This window comes from Notothenia rossii, assembly GCF_949606895.1.
Source record: "Notothenia rossii genome assembly, chromosome: 4".
Taxonomy (NCBI): domain Eukaryota; kingdom Metazoa; phylum Chordata; class Actinopteri; order Perciformes; family Nototheniidae; genus Notothenia; species Notothenia rossii.
The window spans coordinates 25,633,024-25,656,993 of record NC_136902.1 but is presented as its reverse complement, the minus strand read 5'-3'; the positions used below and the strand labels follow the sequence as shown (position 1 = coordinate 25,656,993).

The 23,970-nt window shown below is 42.7% G+C and overlaps 1 protein-coding gene across 1 annotated transcript; it reads left to right on the top strand.

Moving 5' to 3' along the window:
• Positions 1-562: 562 nt before the first annotated feature.
• Positions 563-18,305, top strand: LOC307035739 (PRELI domain containing protein 3B-like). Its single transcript, XM_079675403.1, has 6 exons — positions 563-982; positions 2,507-2,675; positions 3,722-3,811; positions 15,648-15,718; positions 15,923-16,025; positions 16,130-18,305. Exons 1-6 carry the CDS (start codon positions 951-953, stop codon positions 16,244-16,246), a joined length of 582 nt encoding a protein of 193 aa, XP_079531529.1. The 5' UTR covers positions 563-950; the 3' UTR covers positions 16,247-18,305.
• The last annotated feature ends 5,665 nt before the right edge of the window (positions 18,306-23,970 follow it).

Genomic DNA, 23,970 nt, shown 5'->3' with positions numbered 1-23,970 from the left:
ACAGGGACTTTTTAAAGTACCATGTTATCAAGCCAAAACCTTAAATAGAATAAATTGGTTAACACTCAGCACAAAGCGAAATCTGCAAATGTATAATATATATATTTTTTTACCTGAGGCCTGCCTGTCTCCAGTATGCGACCATCTTGCCTGTGTTATACCTTCAAGGACAGTTAGGATCTGTGCGTGATGACGTAATGTATCTACGTTGTTTATCCCCACCCAGCGCCATAGATATATGCCTATCCCCACCCAGCGCCATAGATATATGCCTATCCCCACCCAGCGCCATAGATATATGCCTGTCCCCACCCAATTAGAACCGTGCCTGACCACGACTGACAGCTTAGACCTTGGCTTGTCCTGCCCCCAGTAATTATTTAATATACAAGTTTGTTTTATGATTGTTAATGTTCAATATGATCCTATAGTAAGCTATACAAGTCGCATTTACACATATTTAAATATATATACATATGTACACATATTTATAGAGAAGAATGTGTTCAAATAAGTCACAAGTGGATCCAACGGTATTGAATAGTCTACAGCTGGAATCAAAAAGTAAAAATATAGCACTGTAGCCTAAACATACCATGCATGTAAAAAACAGTATAACACATTTTATATTTAGTAGTCCCCCGGTAGCCATGTTTATAATGCAATAGTGCAGATAAAGGTGCAAGCAGCTGGTATGTGAAACACTCAAGAAGAGTCTATGAGTTGAGAAGTCTGAAGGCCTGATTTGTTATTGTGTTTTTTATCCTGACCCTGAGACTGTTATACAGTCTATGTAGCTTGTTGTGTAGAGTGCAGCTCTTGTCCCGGCCTGCAGGGGAGGGTCGTCAGGGTCGTGCAGGTTTCTCCTTCAGCTCCTCCTTCCTTCCTCACCTCGGTCACGCTGTCATTAAGCGACCCGGCTCCCGAGCCTTGACGGAAATCCTAACAAAATGAAGATCTGGGCGTCAGAACACATTTTCAAGTGAGTAGTTTTGTGTCTGTAGTTGTGCATTATAATCATGTGTCTGTTTAGCAACTGGTTTCCTCTTTTATAATAACGTTTTGTGTGGCTTCACCGGGCAGCTGCTAGCCTCTTAGCTGCTAAGGTTGTACATAAGTTGGGTAACTTAAACTCCAAATACCTGCCGTGAAATACCTAACTGTTTGTCGTTTTTTATTAATAAATGTAACCTTCACTCGCCATTTAGTTTCACATTTCCTCAACACATATCTCGGTAGTGTGTGTGCACTAGAGGTAAACCGCTTTAGCAGAGTTAACTAGTTTAGCTTCTTTTATTAGCCTTGAAGCTAATGCTGGCTATCAGATGCTGTAACGGTAGTTGCTCAGCCGTGTGCGTCATAATAAATGTTATTAAAATGTTTCAGGCTCAAGTTACTTTGATGGTGAAATAATTCGTGTGGTTTTCTTGAGTTTCTTATTTATCACAAGGAAGTTATCTGCCGCTGAGTATGATACATAGGTATGTTATTATGTACCGCTGTCATACAGTTACATAACGGGGTAGGCTGCTGTCGACTAGTCAGCCTGCGGTGAAAATACAACATAGTCTATTGTTTATATTTCGGCTATTCAGACAGATGGCGTTCAGTGTGTAACAATAGTCGAAACGCTTCTGTCCATTACCAGAAGTTTCCAGCGAAATCCATGTTGATGAATAAGATTATGCTGCGGTAGGGGGCGTTCCTCCCCCTGTCTGCTCAGTCTTTGGTTATTCCTCCATTTTGATTGTGATTATGTTCACTCTTTGTAAAAACATCTCTGCAGTTTTTCATGTTGTTACTGCTTTTTGTACGTATATTTACTAAGACTTATTCAGGATTATTTTTACAGTGGATTTGCATAAGGCTGAACAAATGGGAGCAGCTTGGCTTTAAAGGTCCCCTATTATACTGTTTTTCATCAATATTATAGGTCTCAGATATATACAAAACATGTCTCTGAAGTGTTTGGGTCAAAATACCAAACAGATCATGAATTGTAGCATCCCATAAACCCCTTTGTTTCAGCTCTGTTTCAAAAGTGCGGATTCTCTGTCTTTTACTTTAGATGAAAATAAGGCGCCACTCCCCACGCCCCTCTGAGAGATATTTGGTAAAAAAGAACACAATGGTGCTCTAGGAGGAGATTCAGCTCATTTTCAGACAGGTTTTTTATATAAATGGATCAGGACAAAAAGTAAGATAATCGTTTTTCCTGAAACTTTCAGAATCTCTTAACACAGAGGGGACACATGTTTATGTATAAACGACATGAACAAGTGGATTTTGCATGATAGGTCCCCTTTAAGCTTAGATGATCTTCAAAGTGATTTTTTACTAAGTGGTGAAAATGGGCTGAATGACATCATCAATACATCTGATTTCCAACATGTTGTCGCATACAGTAGCTTTGTGGTATTGGTAAGTCCATATGTCACCAAATGTATTACAATGCAAGTATTCCCTAGGGACTTTCTGTTTCTAAATGTAATCTTGATTTAAACAGCCACCCATGGGAGACGGTGACCAAGGCGGCGATGCAGAAGTATCCCAACCCCATGAACCCCGGTGTGTTTGGTGTAGATGTCCTGGACAGAAGTGTGGACACAGAGGGACGGTTGCACAGCCACCGACTGCTCAGCACAGAGTGGGGCCTCCCCAGCATGGCCAAGACTGTAAGTTAGATCATGAGAGCACTAGAGCTGCAGTGAAGCTTTATTTTTGATTGATAACATACTTTTTTTAATTACAGTGTTTATATTTGTGACGCCCTCAATTTTCCGCATTATGGAAATCCTCTGCTCAGATTTCATTGCTCGAGCTGTCCCTCTCAAGCAATATTTAAAATGCCCACGAAGAGGAAATACATTAATTGTTGAGGAAATATTTTCCTAAGCCCATAATTTTGACCCAGTTTATCACTTTCTACTCCCTTCGCTGAGCACAGGCCTGCGACCTTGGGAAGCTGCGCTCTCTAAGAGTAGTTTTTCCTCCTTATTCCTGTCGGTTGGGGTCAGCTGATAGAGGTGTTATAGTGATTTGTTTGTTATGTCTTGTCTTGAGGTGGTTTTGGCGCAGTGGTTAGAGCATTGGTCATCAGATCAAGAGGCGTTGGTGAACTCTAGTTTGAATCCCGCCTCAGCTGCCACTACGTCAGGCCGTTGTGTCCTTGGGCAAGACACTTCACCCGCATTTGCTCCTGTGGGTAATGTCCACAGTAATGACTCTTACATGACTAATATGTGTAATGTGTAATTGTAAAGCGCTTTGAGCACCTGTAAAAGCGTTCTAATAAAAAATGTAATGCATTATTATTATTATTATTATTATTGTCATGCATTATTAGATTATTCTCTCAGAGCTAGCTAAATAGATGGGACTAGTGTAGAGCTCTTCAGAATTCCTTAGGCGGGAGCTGTGTCACTTTGTGTCTACAGCAAATGTCTTTGTCAATTCTCTGTCCGTAACTTCAAATACGTCTTCATTATTTGCCATCAAGTTCCAGCTCTCCCGTGTCTAATTGTGTTTTGACTCCTTGCTCCAGAAGTTCCCATTTTATTCATGATGATTATTATTGATCTGAGATATTCAGACTGTTGGACACATTTTAATTTCAATTATCCTCGCATTCCTGGTGTTAGCAGAAATTGGTGCCTGACTCATCTCGAACAATATAATGTCAGGATTTGAACTAATCTGGAGCTGTGTCCTTTTCCTGCAGATGTTCGGGGTAACACGGTCATGCACTTATGTTGAGGAACATTCTGTGGTGGACCCCAAAGAAAAGAGCTTTGAGTTGAAATCTACAAATGTAAGTAGATCTGGCATGGATCATTGTTATTACTTTATACATAACACTTGTGGCATTAGTGCCAATATTTAGTAGGAGAGAAAACGAATACATTGACTTTTCTGTGCAATTGATAACACAAAGTTATACGTGGACCTCAAGTGTTGTTTCTAGTGTTACTTTGTATATCTGGAAAGACAGCATTTATTTGTTTTTGTAAAACTTTTTCACTGATTAAACTCTTAATCCTTTGCGCCTGATTATCATTAAGCATGTATTAACATACCATCCACAGTTCGTAACACTTATTACTTCCTATTTATTGGGGAATCTTATGTTGTGTGATGTTTGTGCCGGAGCCGCTTCATCCAAAAACAGCACTCCGGTTAGAGAGTAGACGCGGAGACAGGAAATACAGTCTTTGGACTTTATTTCAGCTTGAATGCTTCTTACAACAGCTGTAGCAGTATTTAATGATGAATGAATGGCTAATCAAGGCTAAGTTAGCATCTCATCCACACACTATCACTGAATAGATTAACTTAGCTAACTAGCTAGCGGTAGCATTAGCTCCATTTCTGAACAGCATAACAGATAAAAACGTGACATCAATAGACTAATTAACACACTGACTCAGCAGGACACTATGCATACAATCTCATAACATTACCAACACTAAAGATCTGCATATATGCTCACATTCTTCACAAACGCATTCTCTCTTTGACGGTAATTACAGTGGGGCAAAAAAGTATTTAGTCAGCCACCAATTATGCAAGTTCTCCCACTTAAAAAGATGAGTAATTTTCATCCTAGGTATACCTCAACTATGAGAGACAAAATGAGAAAAAGAATTCCAGAAAATCACTGTCTGACTTTTAAAGAATTTATTTGCAAATTATGGTGGAAAATAAGTATTTGGTCACCTACAAACAAACAAGATGTCTGGCTCTCACAGACCTGTAACTTCTTCTTTAAGAGCCTCCTCTGTCCTCCACTTGTTAACTGTATTAATGGCACCTGTTTGAACTCATTATCAGTATAAAAGACACATGTCCACAACCAACCAAGACCAAAAGAGCTGTCGAAGGACACCAGAAACAAAATTGTAGACCTGCACCAGGCTGGGAAGACTGAATCTGCAATAGGTAAGCAGCTTGGTGTGAAGAAATCAACTGTGGGAGCAATTATTAGAAAATGGAAGACATACAAGACCACTTATAATCTCCCTTGATCTGGGGCTCCACGCAAGATCTCACCCCGTGGGGTCAAAATGATCACAAGAACGGTGAGCAAAAATCCCAAAACCACACGGGGGGGACCAGGTCAATGACCTGCAGAGAGCTGGGACCAAAGTAACAAAGGCTACCATCAGTAACACACTACGCCGCCAGGGACTCAAATCCTGCAGTGCCAGACGTGTCCCCCTGCTTAAGCCAGTACATGTCCAGGCCCGTCTGAAGTTTGCTAGAGAGCATTTAGATGATCCAGAAGAGGATTGGGAGAATGTCATATGGTCAGATGAAACCAAAATAGAACTTTTTGGTAAAAACTCAACTAGACGTGTTTGGAGGAGAAAGAATGCTGAGTTGCATCCAAAGAACACCATACCTACTGTGAAACATGGGGGTGGAAACATCATGCTTTGGGGCTGTTTTTCTGCAAAGGGACCAGGACGACTGATCCGTGTAAAGGAAAGAATGAATGGGGCCATGTATCGTGAGATTTTGAGTGACAACCTCCTTCCATCAGCAAGGGCATTGAAGATGAAACGTGGCTGGGTCTTTCAGCATGACAATGATCCCAAACACACCGCCCGGGAAACGAAGGAGTGGCTTCGTAAGAAGCATTTGGAGGTCCTGGAGTGGCCTAGCCAGTCTCCAGATCTCAACCCCATAGAAAATCTTTGGAGGGAGTTGAAAGTCCGTGTTGCCCAGCAACAGCCCCAAAACATCACTGCTCTAGAGGAGATCTGCATGGAGGAATGGGCCAAAATACCAGCAACAGTGTGTGAAAACCTTGTGAAGACTTACAGAAAACGTTTGACCTCTGTCATTGCCAACAAAGGGTATATAACAAAGTATTGACATGAACTTTTGTTATTGACCAAATACTTATTTTCCACCATAATTTGCAAATAAATTCTTTAAAAATCAGACAATGGGATTTTCTGTATTTTAAATTTTTTCTCATTTTGTCTCTCATAGTTGAGGTATACCTAGGATGAAAATTACAGGCATCTCTCATCTTCTTAAGTGGGAGAACTTGCACAATTGGTGGCTGACTAAATACTTTTTTGCCCCACTGTATGTAGGTGACGATGCGACCGCAATAATGTCCTGTCATCAATCGCACATGGGTAAACGGCTCGAGGACCCGTAGCTGCGCCACTTAGCTGTCCCCAAATGTGCCTGACCGAAAAACACAAATGGATACAACGCAGACCAAAGAAAACAAGGGGAATTTACAACAGCTGCCCCCAGAATAGCATAGCTATTATGTAAAACAGAATAAATTGCCTAAGGTGCAGCGGAAGTCCCTGGATCAGCATCGTCGTCCGATAGACCGGGTAGCTTCACAAGGCGTGCCACGGGTCGCAGGTACGTCTTGTCCCCGACTTGAACCTCAGCCGACCGGATGCATCCATCAGCACTGGCCTTCAGCTTGACGACCTTCCCCACTGGCCAGTGGGCACGTGGAAGCTGAGGATCAACTATCATCACGACAGTACCTTGAAGAAGACCATCAGTGTGCTGCCGCCACTTCTGGCGGACTTGAAGGGATGGCAAGTAGCTTCTGATGAACTGCACCCAGAAGTGGTCAACCATCATTTGACAATGACGCCACCGCCTCTTGCTGAGGGTGTCTGTAGCGTATGATATTTGTTGAAGGGAGGCATCCCACCGCCCCATCAGCAACATGCTTGGCGTCACAGGATCTGGATCTGCGAGGTCTGATGACACATAGCCTAAGGGTTTAGCATTTAAGATACCTTCCACCTCAACTAACAAGGTGAGGAGGACTTCTCCCTGGAGAGACTGTGTGCCGATAACCACTTGTAGAGCCTTCTTGACTGATTGTATCTCGCGCTCCCACGCACCACCAAAGTGGGGAGATGCTTGAGGGTCAGCGGATGGTAGATGGGAGACGACAGCAGTGATATTGCTTGCCCACTGCCGTATCGCAAAACCCCCTAAGGCTAGACCAGGGGTCGGCAACCTTTTTGATATGAAGTGCCATTTAAAAAAAAAAAAAAATTGTTATCAGCGTGCCAACGATCGAGAATTATCAACGGGGAGGGGGGCGGCGGTGGGTTGAGGAGCTTGACGCCGAATTTAACAAACACATTTAAATAATTGGTTTAAACGGCATAATAAGGACGATCGTCCGTTCTGTGATTCTCCAGAGCACACATGTTATGATATTAGGGTCATGCAGAGTTAGATGAGATCGCTGTCCCTTTAAGAGAGAGAGAGGGGTGTGGCTTGTGTTTGTGGATGGTAGAGCGACAGTGAGAGAACGTGTGTATGTTTCTGGAAGTGAAACGAGGAAGCAGAAAAACAGAGGTCTGTGATGTATTTTGTGAAACAGAAGAACAGCTAAATAAATGCAACGTCCTCCCAAGAAGAGCTCGCCTCTCTCCAGTCATTTAAGCTAAAGTGGGTTGTTGAACCTGAAGCTTGTTGCTTCTGCCCTCCTCGACTACGGTCTGGGAGCCAACAGGAAAGTTCAACACACAGATGGCCAGTCCCCCCCTTTGTAGCATATTATTTCGATGAGAGATGAGCAGATCGCCACTGGGCTTTCAACTAAATAAAAAGCCACGCAAAAACTGCGGCCTTTGTACAGCTCCTTATGGGTACTGCAATTAGTGAAGTGCATTCCTGCGTGGTGAAACGGTCAGCACTGCACCACGGAGGAAAGCGGCAGAAAGTCACCTGGAGTTAAAGAGAGCGGGGTTGCGTGCATGGCTTCCTTCTGCAGGTAACGGGGAGACGCGCTCTGGCGGCGGTCTCGTTCAGGATCCGAAAATACAATTTAAATATTTTGTACACTTATTCCTAGTGTGCTACTGGTACGGGTTGCCGACCCCTGGGCTAGACATTGACGCATCTTGTCCACAAGGAGCTTGGCAGACTCAGGTGTTGAAAGGCTCTGAAGACAATTGTCCACGTAGAACGACTGCTCCACTGACTGCAGTACGTCCTCATTCACCCTAAAGTGCCCAGCCGAGTGCTGTATTTATAGCTGTGGGTCCACCTTTGGGGCCGACCCTGACTGGCTCCGTGGCTGTGATCAGGTGGGTGCAATCCGAGCCAATTAGCAGTAACGGCTGAACCTTGCTAAAGTTCTTCAGCGGATGCCCCTTCAGGTGGCGATAACGCTTCTGGAGTGCGGTCACAGGGTAGGATTGCTCTGATAAGGCTATCTGACCCGCTGTAAAGGCACTCGTAATGAGACGCTGCTTAGGAGGCTGTGTCAGAGAGGCCACATGAAAGTCAACAGACTCACCAGTGAGGCTGGCCACATCTTGGCGGATGGTCTGCAGAAAGAGAGACTCAGCTTCCCCTTTGAGTCCCAGGTGTTGAACTGCAGCTGGCAGTATCATTGTTCGTTCAGCTCCATCGTCCAGGATCGCGTAGGTGTCAAGGGACTTGTGCCCATGGCTGATGATGACTGGCACCACCTTGAGGTAGACCTTCCCTCCTTGCTTGGAGTTAGAGAGCACAGCACGATTCTTTGGCGTGATGAGGTAGACGCGTGGACTTGGCTTAGCAACACAATGGAGAACTCTGAGGTGTATTTCCTGGCACTCACTGCATGCTTTCTTTAAGTTACAAGCTTCTTGCCGGTGGATGGTGCGACCGCAGTTACGACAACGTTTGCCGTCTACTATCCATTTTTCAACCTTCTCCTGAGAGCACTGGATGATGTTTGAACACTGTGACAGGTAATGCTCATCACTCTTACAGAAGAGACACATCCTCTTGAATTTCTGCTGCTTAGCCTCTGGCCGAGTCGTCTCTGAAGGATGACGGTTTTCAGCCTTAGACTTGTCAGAGCCATGATAAACTGAGACCTGATGGTTGCGAGGCCTTGGTGCAGGAAATTGATTGTCTCTTTTAAGGGGATGTATACCTTCACTCCGATGGCGCTGTGCCATCCTTTCGGACAGTCGTTGAGCTTCGGCCTTCCCCCTTAACCAGTTGGAGAGGTCGCGGAGGTTGTACGGGTTTAGGCTATTTGTGTTAAGGCGACCTTGAACCTGTAGATGCTCCACAAAGCCGTCCCTTGAATGGTTAGGGAGCTTGCTAAGGAGCCGATTGACATGGCCAGTCGACATCACTTCCTTCCCGTTGGGTCCCTCCAGCGACGTCAGCATACCTACTAATTGGTCAACGCTTAGCGCGAAGCTCTGGAATGCTTTGGTATCTCCAGCTTTGAGGTCAGGAGAGTTCAGTATAGTTGCGATCTTGCTTTGTACGAGCTGGTGTGGCTGTCCATATTGCCGCTGTCAGGCCTGCATGGCGGCCCTGTAAGGCTGGGCGTAGTGCCTGCAGGACTGAGCTATTAACTGGGCCTCATCCAGAACTAGTTGTTCCATGAGAACACGGTACTTGTAATGCTCAAACAGTTCAGTGTGGTCACTGAGTAAGTGGTCCAGCGCCATCTTTAGGTCAGTCAATTCTCTCTCGCTGTCACGCACCAATTTAGGCAGTTTAGGTACTGGGACTGGCTGTCTAGAAGGCAGGGGAGCACTTGACCCGTACAGTGACTGCTGTGGTTGAACGGAATACTGGACTGGCAGGGCTGGTACAGGCTGCTGCATTAATGGACCAGGGGTGGAAGGCACTAGTTGATAGGCTGGCTGAGCTGATGGGCCAGGCTGCAGTTGCTACGCCGGTTTTAGATGGCCCTGCTGGTACTGCGGCTGCTGGTGCTGCGGTGGCTACTGCGGTGGCGGGTGCTGCGGCGGGTACTGCGGCTGCTGGTACTGCCGCTGCTGGTGCTGCGGCTGTTTGTACTGCGGCGGGTACTGCGGCTGTTGGTACGCATACTGTGCCGGAAGGACAGGCAGAGACTGATACGCTGTCTGCTGGGGGACATCAGACTGTGTATAAGGTGAGGGTGCTACAGACCAGTTGTGTGGCACGTAGGAAGATTGCTGAGGCATAACAACTGGATGTTGGGCCACTGGCTGTTGTGTAGCTGGTAGCTGGTGAGCCGGGTACAGCACTGGTGCGTACTGTGGTTGATATGGTGGTTGGACAGGTGCAGCCGGAACATATTGGTTTGCAGCGGATGTCGTCGTCATAAACTGATATGGGATTTGTGTTGCCGCCTGCATGCTGCCATACTGATATGGGATTTGTGTTGCCGCCTGCATGCTGCCATACATGGTTGGCACAGGAGGAGGTACATGCTGGTATGGCTGGTGAGCAGGCTGGTACCCTGTAGTTGTCACAGTGTTTCCCCTACCATTGTCTTGGCGGGGCGCTGCGCCCTGCCTGAAATTCAAGGTGTTTTTTTATTTTTTATTTAAATGTTTTTTTTTTATTATTTAAAAAAAAAAAATATATATATATATATATATATATATATATATATATATATATATATATATATATATATAGCACTAAATTGCAACTGAAGTAATCTATCTACGGTCACGTTTCACATTGAACATGTGCTCTTTTATTAAATAAACTAAACGCCTATGTTATTTATCCAATGTGCATGTTTCAGTGTCCACTGCCTTGCGTATTCACATTCTCCCTCCGCTCTGTTTCTGAAGGGCGGGGCTCCGCTCCCCCCCCCCCCACACACACACGCGAATGCACACACTCACAATCAGAGACAAGAGCGGAGGAAAGGAGGAGAACAACAGCTCTGCTGTCTGCCCGTTTGTGTCCCCCCCCAGTTTCAAATTAGTTTATTATTATTTTTTAACCGCAAGCCGTTATCGTCACGGGAGAAGGACACAAACAGCCTGCCCGGGTGGACGCGAGCGAACGCGACAACGAACGTAGAGTGCGCATTCTAAAAATAGCTCACAGATGAGCAGGTACCGCGGTTTTGAACTACAGTATTGAATTTGACAGAAAACAACAATGAAACGCCAGCAGAAGAATAGTCTAATGAGTTGGGTGAAAAAAAAGACAGGAGATGTGAGTTGGTTTATTCAGTAAATTAGCTCAGGATAATTGGATGTTCTGTCTACACCTGTTGATGTCAGGCTAATGCAGGATTTGCTAGCTTGATGCTACCGGCATTTAGCGGCAGTGACTCAACAAATTGCCACTTAAAATGTATCGTCAGCAATGTATGAAAAGCAGACTGCTTGTTTAATGTTAGACTCACACCAATAGCTCAATATGATCATAACACGATTGCTTTCATATCAGAGATCATTTGAGGTGGAGCTGCCTCCAGTAATAGAGGATGAGGCAGAGAGAAGCAGCAGCAGCACAGGGTTGCAGCAGGTATGTTATATGCTGTAGTCAGGTGATTTAAATGTATCAATGAAAGGAAGAAGTGTAGGCTACATGATAAGAAGGAAATACAGTTTGAATTAAAGTAATAAAGTACAGTGTAACACTGTACTTTATTACTTTTTAATGTACAAATACTTTGTTACTGTACGATATCAATAACAATAATCCACAGCTCCTCTCTCTGCTCCAGAGGATACTTTTTTTTTGGGTGCCCGAGCAGCACCCTGCCAAGGCAGTAAACCTAGGGGAAACACTGTGTCAGCAGTTGTTGGCCAACGTGACCGGCTACCTGCATCCCTTGGACGATAGGTGACGACATGACCGTGCTTCTAGCCAGAAGTGCTGTTGGCTTAGGAACAGCTCCCAACAACCGTGCAGATGTGACTGTTGGTGGTAGATATTGAGTCAATATGCTTCTCTCCTGATTCTGACTCGGCATGAAGGCTGGGAGGGCTTGAGACTGGAATGTCGCTGTAGTCGTGCACAGCAGTGTTGTCGTTGGCCGCTTATCCTGATGCTTGGTGGTTTGTCCCAGCTGGATGGATAACGGCTGCTGTGGTAAGGTGCGGTTAACTGCTTGTGAGTCCAACCAGTGTGAGTGGGTTGGAGGTGGATGTGACGAGAGGGGGCCAGATCTGTTCTCACTGAGGCTGTATTCTGACGATTGGTGACTGTAGCAGCTCTGCTCTGAGGGAGATGGCAGTTGAGGCCTCACACACATATTCTGCAGGTCAGGCATGCTGCTAGCGTAAGGTGCCATGTCCCACAAATGTACCTTATTTGCTGCTCCTGGCAAGGATAACGGCCCGTCCACACTACAGCTTCAAAAAAAGCTTGCCGGCCGGCGTGTCTGAAGCTCGACCAACAACCAATCACATGAATCTCCCGCCCCTGACACACAAGCAGCGGTTTGATTGGCTAGAGCTTGTACTGGCATATGATTTGATTGGCTGACGCTTCCACCGAAAGCTTCAGAAGCTTCAAAAGTTGAACATTGCTCAACTTTTGCAGCCTGAAACGCCAGGAAAGCTCCGCTATGCTACCCACAATTCAGTTCGGCGAAAAGCGAGGCAACGTGACGTCACCCTATTCAAAGTGAATGGGCAGACGCGTTGGAAACCGTTTTGGAAGCTGTCGAAGCTTTAGTGTGGACGGGCCGTAAGAGGGAGGGCGTCCAATTGCAGTGTGTAGCTGGTCACTCTCAGCTGCTAACCCGGTTTGCAGGCTAAGTGACCACAGCTGACGCGCACTGTCATATTGGAGGGGGTAGGATTAGGCAAGAGAGACTGTGGTAAGCTGGCCTTATAGCCTTGCAGGTGTATTGGAAGCTTTCGCTGTCTTCCTCCATGAGCTCCAATCGTAGCTGTTGCTGTTTCCTGTGCATCCATGGCGCTGTCGTGGGTGAAGCTATCCGGCTCAAAGGACCAACATTGGGGAATCTTATGTTGTGTGATGTTTGTGCCGGAGCCGCTTCATCCAAAAACAGCACTCCGGTTAGAAAGTAGATGCGGAGACAGGAAATACAGTCTTTGGACTTTATTTCAGCTTGAATGCTTCTTACAACAGCTGTAGCAGTATTTAATGATGAATGAATGGTTGAATGGAGATTGATGAATGAATGTAGAATGATTGAATGGTTTCTGCAAAATACACAGAAATAGAAATACGGTTCACATTACAATAACTAACCAGACTCTGGTTATTAATAATAAGCAACAGCAATTCTAATTTGAGGCTAAAACACATTAGACACGTTGCAAACACACACATGGCTAATCAAGGCTAAGTTAGCATCTCATCCACACACTATCACTGAATAGCTTAACTTAGCTAACTAGCTAGTGGTAGCATTAGCTCCATTTCTGAACAGCATAACAGATAAAAACGGGACATCAATAGACTAATTAACACACTGACTCAGCAGGACACTATGCATACAATCTCATAACATTACCAACACTAAAGATCTGCATATATGCTCACATTCTTCACAACGCATTCTCTCTTTGACGTAATTATGTAGGTGAAGATGCGACCGCAATAATGTCCTGTCATCAAACGCACATGGGTAAAGAGCTCGAGGACCCGTAGCTGCGCTACTTAGCTGTCCCCAAATGTGCCTGACCAAAAAACACAAACGATACAACGCAGACCAAAGAAAACAAGAGGAATTTACAACACTATTTGTTGAAGATCGTTGAAAGAGCCTGTGACAGCATCCCAACAACTGTTGTGCAATGAAATATTGGGCTACTAGTCATCTCGAACCGTCATTTTAAAAAAGAAGATGCGATACCGTTCTGATAAATATCAATAATTTCGAATATCGCGGGGAAATTCCTTCGACTCATTTTGAAGTTTTGGGGGAAGCCGGAAGTGTCGTCAATGCGGGAACGCTTCACTGTGCGGCGAGAGAGCCAAACACGGACAAAGTGTGTTGTCATGCGTAGAAATGGTGAATTACTGAGTTTAGGCACGTTAATAACGTTTTAATGAAGTTGACTACAGTATATTCATATTTGTCAGTGCTTTCATGTCAATTCGGGGAACATAAACAAAAATCGCCATTGTGTGTGCTTCGCGGATGCACTCGGCTGCTCGGTCAGCTTCTGGATGAGGAGGCATTCCTTCTACCAACTTACAGTAGATAACATTACAAACATTTTTAACAGGGGCCATAATAGCGTAAATAATGTTTGTTTTGGCAGTTATAACTGAATTTAATGTTTTCTACTTTTTTACATCTGGGAAGGCATTTGCCTTCAACAGATGGAAAGTGTCTTGACCAACAACTTAAGTATTTATTAAAGCTATGCAGGGCATGCAAGCGAGCAAACACAAACAAGTGAAATGAAGAATACAATTGTAATATTGTGGTGGTTCATCTTATAATTCAGTCTAGAGAATGCACCAGACAGCATCTAAGACCTGCAAAAATCTAAATGTTCTAGGGGGAGGCCCCCCAAACCCTTCGTGCGTCATTTCGTCCGCGCACATTTTTCAGGGCAATCTCTATTGGGCTCAGGGCCATCTGCAAATTAGCTTAGATGGCCCTCAGGGCCATCTCCCAAAATCCTTAATGTCATGCACTGTGATACATTAAATGATCGTGAGGATGATGATTTAAAAATCGTTTGTTTGAGCCGGTCTGCATTTCGTGATCAGAAAACAAACAGATGCTTTTTGTAGTTGTAGTACACCAACATGGATTAAACGTGTGTTTTTTTACCACAATGTTGGGGAAATTAATGGATAAAATGCACGGATTATTATTATTATTATTATTATTATTATTATTATTCCCACTCCGATCGGGACTCTAGATCCACCGTTTCCCTGCAGCGAGACTCCCCCCGTTGACAGTTTACGTGGGCTGGGCTGGGTGCAGTGGGGACGGTACCGATGGGCCCGGTACCGAAGTGGGCCGGTTGGATAAGTCACAAGCACATCCCCCACTCCCCCCGTTGACAATTTACTAGCGGTACCGAAGTGGGCCGGTCGAGAGTCCCGGGATGATTTTTAGTCCCAGTCCACCACTGGCTACATGACCGTATGATCGCCCATATTGACGCACCTAATTCCTAAACTTATAACGGATACAACATAAACCGATCCTTCAGCCTCATATGAGCTCTCAGACACGTTCAAAATTAAACTGTCATCGCTGTCTGAGCTTGCTGCTGTGTGCGCCATCGTGCGTTTACATGCAGATGCTGGGATCCTGAACGGTGCAGCTGGAGCGCTGTGCCCGCAATGACGTCACCCATAATTTGGCGGGACTTGAAGAATCCCCGAGAAGATCTAGAAAATGGTCAACATTGAAGTGCAGATTAATGGTTATCAAAGTACAAATATCCAAAATCAGTTCAGTAACAGTTTTCAAGGGGACAATATTTACTCAAATTGATGGGTTTGGATGATGGGGGGAAACTCGTGTCACAGGCTCTTTAAGGTCATGTTAGGAGGGACCTTTTAGACATTTGTATATTTAGATATCCATTTACTTACAATGATGTTTGACATACGTTTGACATGTTATGTGTTTCTTGATATGATGTTTTTTTGCAAACTCACCACAAATCCAACATAGTGTTAAATAAAGCCGTGTGATTGTCTTTAAAAAGGTCTAACAGTGGAAACATTACATGTCCAAGACAGGAGTAAATACATGACATGTATAATTGCTCCAAACCAGCTATCGTTAGTGTTATCATTTACACCTGTGTCCTTACCGTGGTCACTGTGAGCGGTCTCTTTACAGCTAGCAGATCAGTGTGCGGGGCTTTATGAAAAATGATGAATACAGTTTATTTTGAGTGCAAGAGACAAAGACTAATGCTTTCTTTATTTTGTCCATTCAGATCTCCTTCACTAACCTTGTATCTGTGGATGAGAAGTTGACATACAAGCCGCATCCAGAGGACCCCGAAAAGTAAGTGACTTTTTAATAGATTATTATTATTATTATTGGTAATGAATAAATGGTTTTGCCTGAATAGTTTTACAAATTGAATTACTAAGAATGATGAATGGCTTTTGTTGTCAAAAATGTCATGTGTTTTTTTAAATAATATTAACAAAAAGGCTTCTTCTGAAAATACAACGGCTTTAACATTGTGTTGACTGTTGTGTTCAGGACAGTGCTGACACAGGAGGCTTTAATCAGTGTGAAAGGTGTCAGTCTGAGCAGCTACCTCGAGGGTCTCATGGCCAAGACCATCTCTATCAACGCCGGCAAGGTGAAGCCAACTACTTAAATCTCCTTATCATCATATATATTTTCCGAACAAATTGCCTTTCTGCCACTACACATTATGTTTCTAACTCTGTGTGTCTGTCTCAGGGTCGGGAAGCCATGGAGTGGGTCATCAGGCGATTAAACACAGAAATCGAGGAGTTGGCGGCGAGTGCTCGTGGTTCTATACGTGCTCCAATGGCAGCTGCTGTCACAGACAAATGATCGCGGCCCCCGCAGCTTTCCCCCCCGCCATCATGAACCGGTGGACCTCTCGGACAGTTACTCTCTCCTAACCTGCCAACACAGCCTGATAACCACAGCCTCACCCTGTGTGTGTGTGTGTGTGTGTGTGTGTGTGTGTGTGTGTGTGTGTGTGTGTGTGTGTGTGTGTGTGTGTGTGTGTGTGTGTGTGTGTGTGTGTGTGTGTGTGTGTGTGTGTGTGTGTGTGTGTGTGTGTGTGTGTGTGTGTGTGTGTGTGTGTGTGTGTGTGTGTGTGTGTGTGTGTGTGTGTGTGTGTGTGTGTGTGTGTGTGTGTGTGTGTGTGTGTGTTCTTCCCTCCTCAGCAGTCTGCGTTGGCGAGTTAGATACTTGCTGCTTTGGGCAATGATGAGGAGAGTTGAGCTGATGACAGTTAAAAAAAAGAAACAGGGTTGAGTTGGACTGCACTTGAAGCTCATAGGAATTATTATTGTAATGTTAAAGCTCTTTAAAAATCACACTGTGCCTCCATGTCATCTCATCAATTTCTCTTCTGTCTTCCTCCCCTTCTTCTTCTTCTCTCTCTCTTTTTATTGTTTCCTTATCCTTGCTAGCAGGTTGAGTACTTGTAACCGCTGACATGAAGTCATTTTTCTAGCTCTTCTGGATGGCTTAGCTTGCTTTGTACTGCAGAACAGACCAAAATATCTCAGTAACAACAAGCCACCAAAGTAAAACAGTCTAACAACAAAGTTAAAAGTAACACAGCTACTGCTTTCTTGTCTTGTGACGTCAAAACTCCAGGCTTTTATTCCCACTGGCCCGAGTCTGGTTTCTTTGCCCCATCTGGATGTTGTCATAGATGTATTTGAGTCGATGCAGCTCAGAGGAAGCAGAGCTGTTGTCGAACAGCCAGATCTGCATTTAGGTTACGTGCCCAGTTTATGGGTGTACTTGCATGGTGCTGTATAGGTTTATTTGTCAAACTGTCAAAGCAGTTTAAAGGAAATGAGTGTTCATTTCGATGCAGATCTGTTAGAGCTGTTAGCATGGTGGACTGGTCCTCAGATATTCTGGTCTTGTTCTTGCTAAAGAAAGAAGTCTCTTCTGCCTTTGTTAGTATTTTCTCTTACACTGATGATGTGTTGTATAGTTGTGTGTTACAGTATACATATTTGAGTACTTGAATGTCTAACTTATTTTCAGCATGTGTACTTAAATACACTTAAGAAGTGGCAAGTACTGAGCTGTAAAAAAATATGTATGGGCGCTTATCAAAATGACCGCAGTGTGTTTAATGTTTTCGAACGTTCAGAAGGAGGGTTACGTTCAGGATCACTGAGTGTGCCAACATAATATGTGCAGATTCCAATTTCTCTACCCATTTAATACCCCAATTCACTTTAACTGTGAACAAACCCACTCTGTATGCTGCGTCCATTCATTTCATACCATCTATAGATATTGTTATTTATAGTATTTGTATTAGTGAACATTGACAAAGGCTGTTGACTTGATTTTAAAAGCTTGTCGTATTTGTATGCACTTCCCCTCTTTACCCCATAGCAGACTCTCAGGTGCTACAGAGTTCAGTTTACCCTGCTTCCTCTAAGGACCACACTGAGATGAAGGCGCCATAATAACTTTGTAACTCTTTGTGCGTTCTTCCCTTTTCTCCTCTAGACATTTGAACAAGGACAGTTCTACAAAAGCTAAAATTACAACAAAAGTTATGTTATTATGTCTGTTGATGGCGCTCTACATCAAAAGGTCAGTCGATGTCCCGCTCTCAGTTACTTAATTAAATCTCCTTTTATCCACAGTAGCAGTCACGCCTGCTTCTGTTTCTGTTTCAGCTGAGCTTCTTTTTCAAAGCTTCTTCATCACTAACTCTTGTTGAATCAGCCAGTCCTCCACAGTGTCATTACAGAAGTGTGATGTGTTTCTACAGAGAACATTTTAGGAACGGTGGCTGTACATAGGCTTTTATTTATATTTTGGTGGTGTTACATTCCAAGAATGTGAACATGTAACAGAATCTAAAGAAATGTTTCAAAATAAAGAGATGTCATTGTTTCATGAATTTGGTGGTGATGTTTTTTTTTACCCTGTACTCTTGAGGTGTATCGTCCCCTAAACAAATGCTTTTACCATCTAACTTCACCTGTCCAGTTCTTGCATTAGGTTCAGTTGGTCACATCAGTCTGTTGCCTCGTATCTCGTTGTAGTGTCTCGTCTCAGTGTTTTTTTACTTCAATTAAAAAAATGCACCACTAAATTGGTTTAGAGATGCAGATACATTGAGAAATTATTTCTTAGTGATCATCAATTTCATTAAAGTTACTGTCTTTAAATTAGGTCACCATGCAGGACAACGGTCTGGTAAATCCATCATCCTGCACATTTCTACGGATTTGTGAATATATAGTTTTTACGTTTTAAATGTAGTCTCCCCTAGTACCAGCACTTTGCACGAATGTTTAGCCTCTTTAGCCCTGAGCCTGTTTTTCAGGCCTCAGGCTCGAAAATGACATTTCCAGAACAAATGACCATATCTTCCCTTCTAAAAGGGTTAAATTAATAATCTTTTTTCTCAAAGTAATGATAAACCGGTGAGTTGGATGTAGAAAAGTCAGAATCAATATAGATGTTTTTTTATTTTAAAGAAAATTCAGATTGAACATAGTAAAAAAATTGTAAATTATAGTGTCCTTCCAAAGATTCTTTTTTACTTGTAATGAAAACTACCCTTGGATGATGGGTTAGTAGACTAAAAGTAATAAGTATAAGTATAAAAGTACCCTGTATCAAGATTGATGCAAAACAAGTGAAATCTGACCTTTTTAGAGAGATTTAGCAACAAACAAAAACACTTCTGGGGTCATTTGGGTGGATTTCCCATATCTCTGGCCCCCCTTTGTCGATGTTACTGATTGACATCTCTTTCTGACCGCCAATAGAATCGAAGGGGGATTTCCCCACACACACACATGGTAAAACAAAAAGGTGGGGGGGCTTCGCGGACGAAGTTTTGCATGAGGGTGAAGCTATAGAGCAGGGGTGGGCAAACCTTTTGGCTCGGGGGCCACTATGAGTTGAAAATTTGACAGACGGGCCGGGTCAGTAGCAGATCGGTAAAAAAATATTTAGCTGTCCACTCCATATTATACACTCGGCACTCAATGTTGACTTTTCTTTTCTTTGGTCCACTCATTGTTACAGATGCAGGTTCAAAGGTGAATTAGGTTCAAAAGCGAATTATTGCGTCATCGTTTGCGTAATGACGTAACCGTTTACGTGCCTTCTTATGACCCACACGGCGTTTTACGTCGCTGATTTTCTCCGCAACACCGCTCACAACAACATCAATAGAGGACTGCGTCGGGTAGTTTTTAATTATACGAAGCCAGATTAAATTAAATAACTACTTCTCCAGCCTTGAACCTTTCTCCAGAGTGCCGTGGTGCATTGTTTATTAATGTGGTTCAGCTGCATTACTGCCTGCTGCAGTGCTGCTCGTGCACCGGAGTTTATTCTCCCGTTAACTCGCGGCAGCAGCCGCTTTAAAGTTTTCATTGTCTGACTGTCACACACAAGCAGCTGATAAATATCCCCCATCCCCATCAGTGAATGTGTTTTAGTCTGAAAGCTGTTTGGCATCACAACGCTGTTATGAACGTTTCTCTGCCATTCTACAGGTGATGTTAGCATAGCAGGCTAATCAGACTATCTTGACTACTTGTTGCTATCATATTGTGGAATAAGCCGTTTTCACACATATTTTACCGGAGTAGTTTTCGTTATGATTTTACTTGTGATGGCCACATGTAGCCCATGTATTGATTCCATCCGATAGCTGCAATAACACAAAACATCTGTCTCTTCACAATAGTCAATAACAGTGAACGGATGGTCTATTAAAGTAAGGTAAAATAAACAGAATCACACTAAGCCTGGTTAGTGTTGCCTGACTTTATATAAGTGTTTTTTATAAGTGTGTGGTCGCGTTCTAGTCACTTTGCTCAGCACTACTGCTTGTTACTTGTATTCGCCGACCTTGCCGGGTTGCCGAGTGGGGCCAGCTGAGAGAATAGACCAGACTCCAGCAAAGGTAAATTATGTCTAGTGCGCCATCTAGTGGGATCAACTGAAATGCCGGGTATTGCAGGAAAAAAGGCAAAAATGAATGCGGTCTTTACTATTTGGACAATTGTGTACCAATATTCGGCGGGCCGGATTCAAAAGCCCAACGAGCCGTATATGGCCCGCGGGCCTTAGTTTGCCCATGCCTGCTATAGAGCTATAGCTCTAGCTCTGACATCTGGAAACGGAAAAAGAGGTTTATTGCTTATGGATTGTCAGAAATCATTTCAAAGGGACACGGACACATTGGATTACCCAGTCTCACAAAAAAACGTGTAATAACTACGTTGGTCCACAACGTAGGATGTAGTATTTCTACAAAAACGCCTCTGTTGTAGGATCCATACATTTTTTTTCACCATTCATTCCAATGGCTGGCGTCTATGTCACGTGATCTTCAAATTTCTCCCTGCAGAAAAAAAAAACATGGCCGAACTTCGTTTTATTCTCGGTGGAAAATGCCTATTTTAAAGTTAGTTTGGCCATTAAAATGTGTTTTGAGGTCATTTGATGCGAGAAATATTAGTTTTTATTTCAGATTATGTGTGCAGTGGATTTACATAATCTTTAGTTTGCTAGTTATTACGAAGATTACTTCAGGAAATTGTGTCTATACAACGTTTTCATTGTTACCAAGGTGGTCATCTCACATCACATCGTCATAAAAAAAATACCGGAAACAGACCGAAAACATTTTTTAAAAATAAAATAATACTTTATTCCGAGTGTGCTTGCTTTTCTCTTTGAAAGTCATCACATAACGGCATTGTAATACACGGTTCGGCTGCATTAAATATTACATATCTGCCGTAGTTCTCTATTTATAGAGCCCTGATGAGAAGACTTCTAGACAAACATGAGGAACTGCCGCCAACACTGAAAACGTGATGTGAATCATAAATATATCAGCAATTAAACAACATCTTACATTTCTCTTCACACAATACGTCTCCATTCAGTATCAACACTAATTCGGCTGACTTTTTTATTTGATCCAATCAATCAATCAATCAATCAAAGTTTATTTATATAGCCCAATATCACAAATGTTACATTTGTCTCAGGGGTCTTCACAGTGTGTACAGAATACGACACCCTCTGTCCTTAGACCCTCACATCGTACAAGGAAAAACTTCCAGAGAAAACCCCACAGTTTAAAGGGGGAAATGGTAGAAACCTCAGGGAGAGCAACAGAGGAGGGATCCCTCTCCCAGGACGGACAGACGTGCAATAGAGGCCGTGTGTAAATCGAAAAGATAATACATTTACAACATAGGTAGTCCAAATGTTTGGAAATGCATGTGTCAATAATAATAAGATGAATCCACGAGGATGTCAGCAATCCTGTGGGAACCATCAGGGAAGTAGTATGGTGAGAGTCTGGCAGGACCGCAGAGACAGGTTCAGCCAAGACTCGAAGTCCAGGACTCAGATCCAGTGCTCAGGATAGAGGATCCAGGACACACGACCACAGCAACAGGATTAGCCTCGACTCAGGATCCCGGCGTATATATGGACAATCAACCAATTGGTAGATAGGCTGTATTTACACCATAAAGGTGCACAGCTGATAGAAAGGGACACCTGGTGGTTAAAGCATGTTATTGAATTTCATTATTTTTATTATTAGATATTAATAGGATGCCTATAAAGTATATTAATTACTCGTTATTCTCTACTAATAGTTAATTAAAGACTGTATATAATGACTATTTTGCACATCCCTTTCAAGATTTCAAGATTTTCTAAGGTTTATTGGTTTATTGACATATATACACAAACGGTGTAGTTATGCAACGAATGAAAAACTTCGGTCGCAGGTTCCTCAATAGTGCATTACAAGACATCTATCAATATTTGTGCATACCTCCAGCAATGTTAATGTTGAAGCTCTTATTTTAACTGATATTATACATATGTATTATAATCTTATAAGATGTATGTAGATATTTCATCTCCGGCCTTGTCAGGTATTGAATAATCAATAAATAAAGAACACGGAATTATTAAATATAAAACACAGAATTTGTGTGATTATACTAAATGATTTACAAATAAACAGCATTGCATATTTACAACTGTTAGACATGCTGATGTAACTCAAATGTTTCCAACTTGGGATCAATAAAGTATATCTTATCTTAAGATGATCGATGGCTACTGCCATATTTGCAAAATTTGCCTCTGAACCTTGACAAGTGCATGTTTCAGGCTTATCAATTAAAAACAGGGCGTTTATGCTATTTATTGATTGTATAGTCATTATATACAGCCTTTAATTAACTATAGAGAATAACGAGTAATGAATATATTTTATAGGGATCCTATTAATATCTAATAATAAAAAGAATGAAATTCAATAACATGCTTTAACCACCAGGTGTCCCTTTCTATCAGCTGTGCACCTTTATGGTGTGAATACAGCCTATCTACCAATTGGATCAAATATAAAAGTCAGCCGAATTAGTGTTGATACTGAAAGGAGACGTATTGTGTGAAAAGAAATGTAAGATGTTGTTTAATTGTTGATATATTTATGATCCACATCACGTTTTCAGTGTTGGCGGCAGTTCCTCATGTTTGTCTAGAAGTCTTCTCATCAGGGCTCTATAAATAAAGAACTACGGCAGATATGTAATATTTAATGCAGCCGGACCGTGTATTACAATGCCGTTATGTGATGACTTTCAAAGAGAAAAGCAAGCACACTCGGAATAAAGTATTTTTATTTATTTTTTTAAATGTTTTCGGTCTGTTTCCGGTATTTTTTTTATGACGATGTGATGTGAGATGACCACCTTGGTAACAATGAAAACATTGTATAGACACAATTTCCTGAAGTAATCTTCGTAATAACTAGCAAACTAAAGATCATGTACATCCACTGCACACATAATCTGAAATAAAAACGAATAGTTCTCGCATCAAATGACATCAAACGCATTTTAATGGCCAAACTAACTTTAAAATAGGCATTTTCCACCGAGAACAAAACGAAGTTCGGCCATGCTTTTTTTTCTGCAGGGAGAAATTTGAAGATCACGTGACATAGACGCCAGACATTGGAATGAATGGTGAAAAAAAACGTAGGGATCCTACAACAGAGGCGTTTTTGTAGAACTACTACGTCCTACGTTGTGGACCAACGTAGTTATTACACGTTTTTTTGTGAGACTGGGTTGGATTAACCTATGGATTAACTTCAGCAGCGTTTTTATCGTCACAGGTGAGCCATGTTAGCGTTTTTAGCTACCTAGCGCCACATGTTTTGATGTCTGTTCTTGTTATTATCTCCGCGAGTTCGTATACTTGAGTGATAATGAGGATAACCTTCGATTCTGTGTCACCTCACGATGTGAAACGATGTCATGGATGTGCAGAAAAGATAAAGAATAAGGTTTGTGGGTGAATTTCGGTGCAGTAATCTGTTAGCATTTTTCGCTCGTTGCTAATTCAGAGGCTCTTAGCATTGTGGGTTTTATTTTGAGAAAAAATAAATAATGATCAGTTAGATGAGTTTATTCCCGTTACATGGATATAAAACATTCATAGTTTATTAAATGAACATGCCCTCAGACACTGTTTCCTGCAAGATGTTGCTGCAG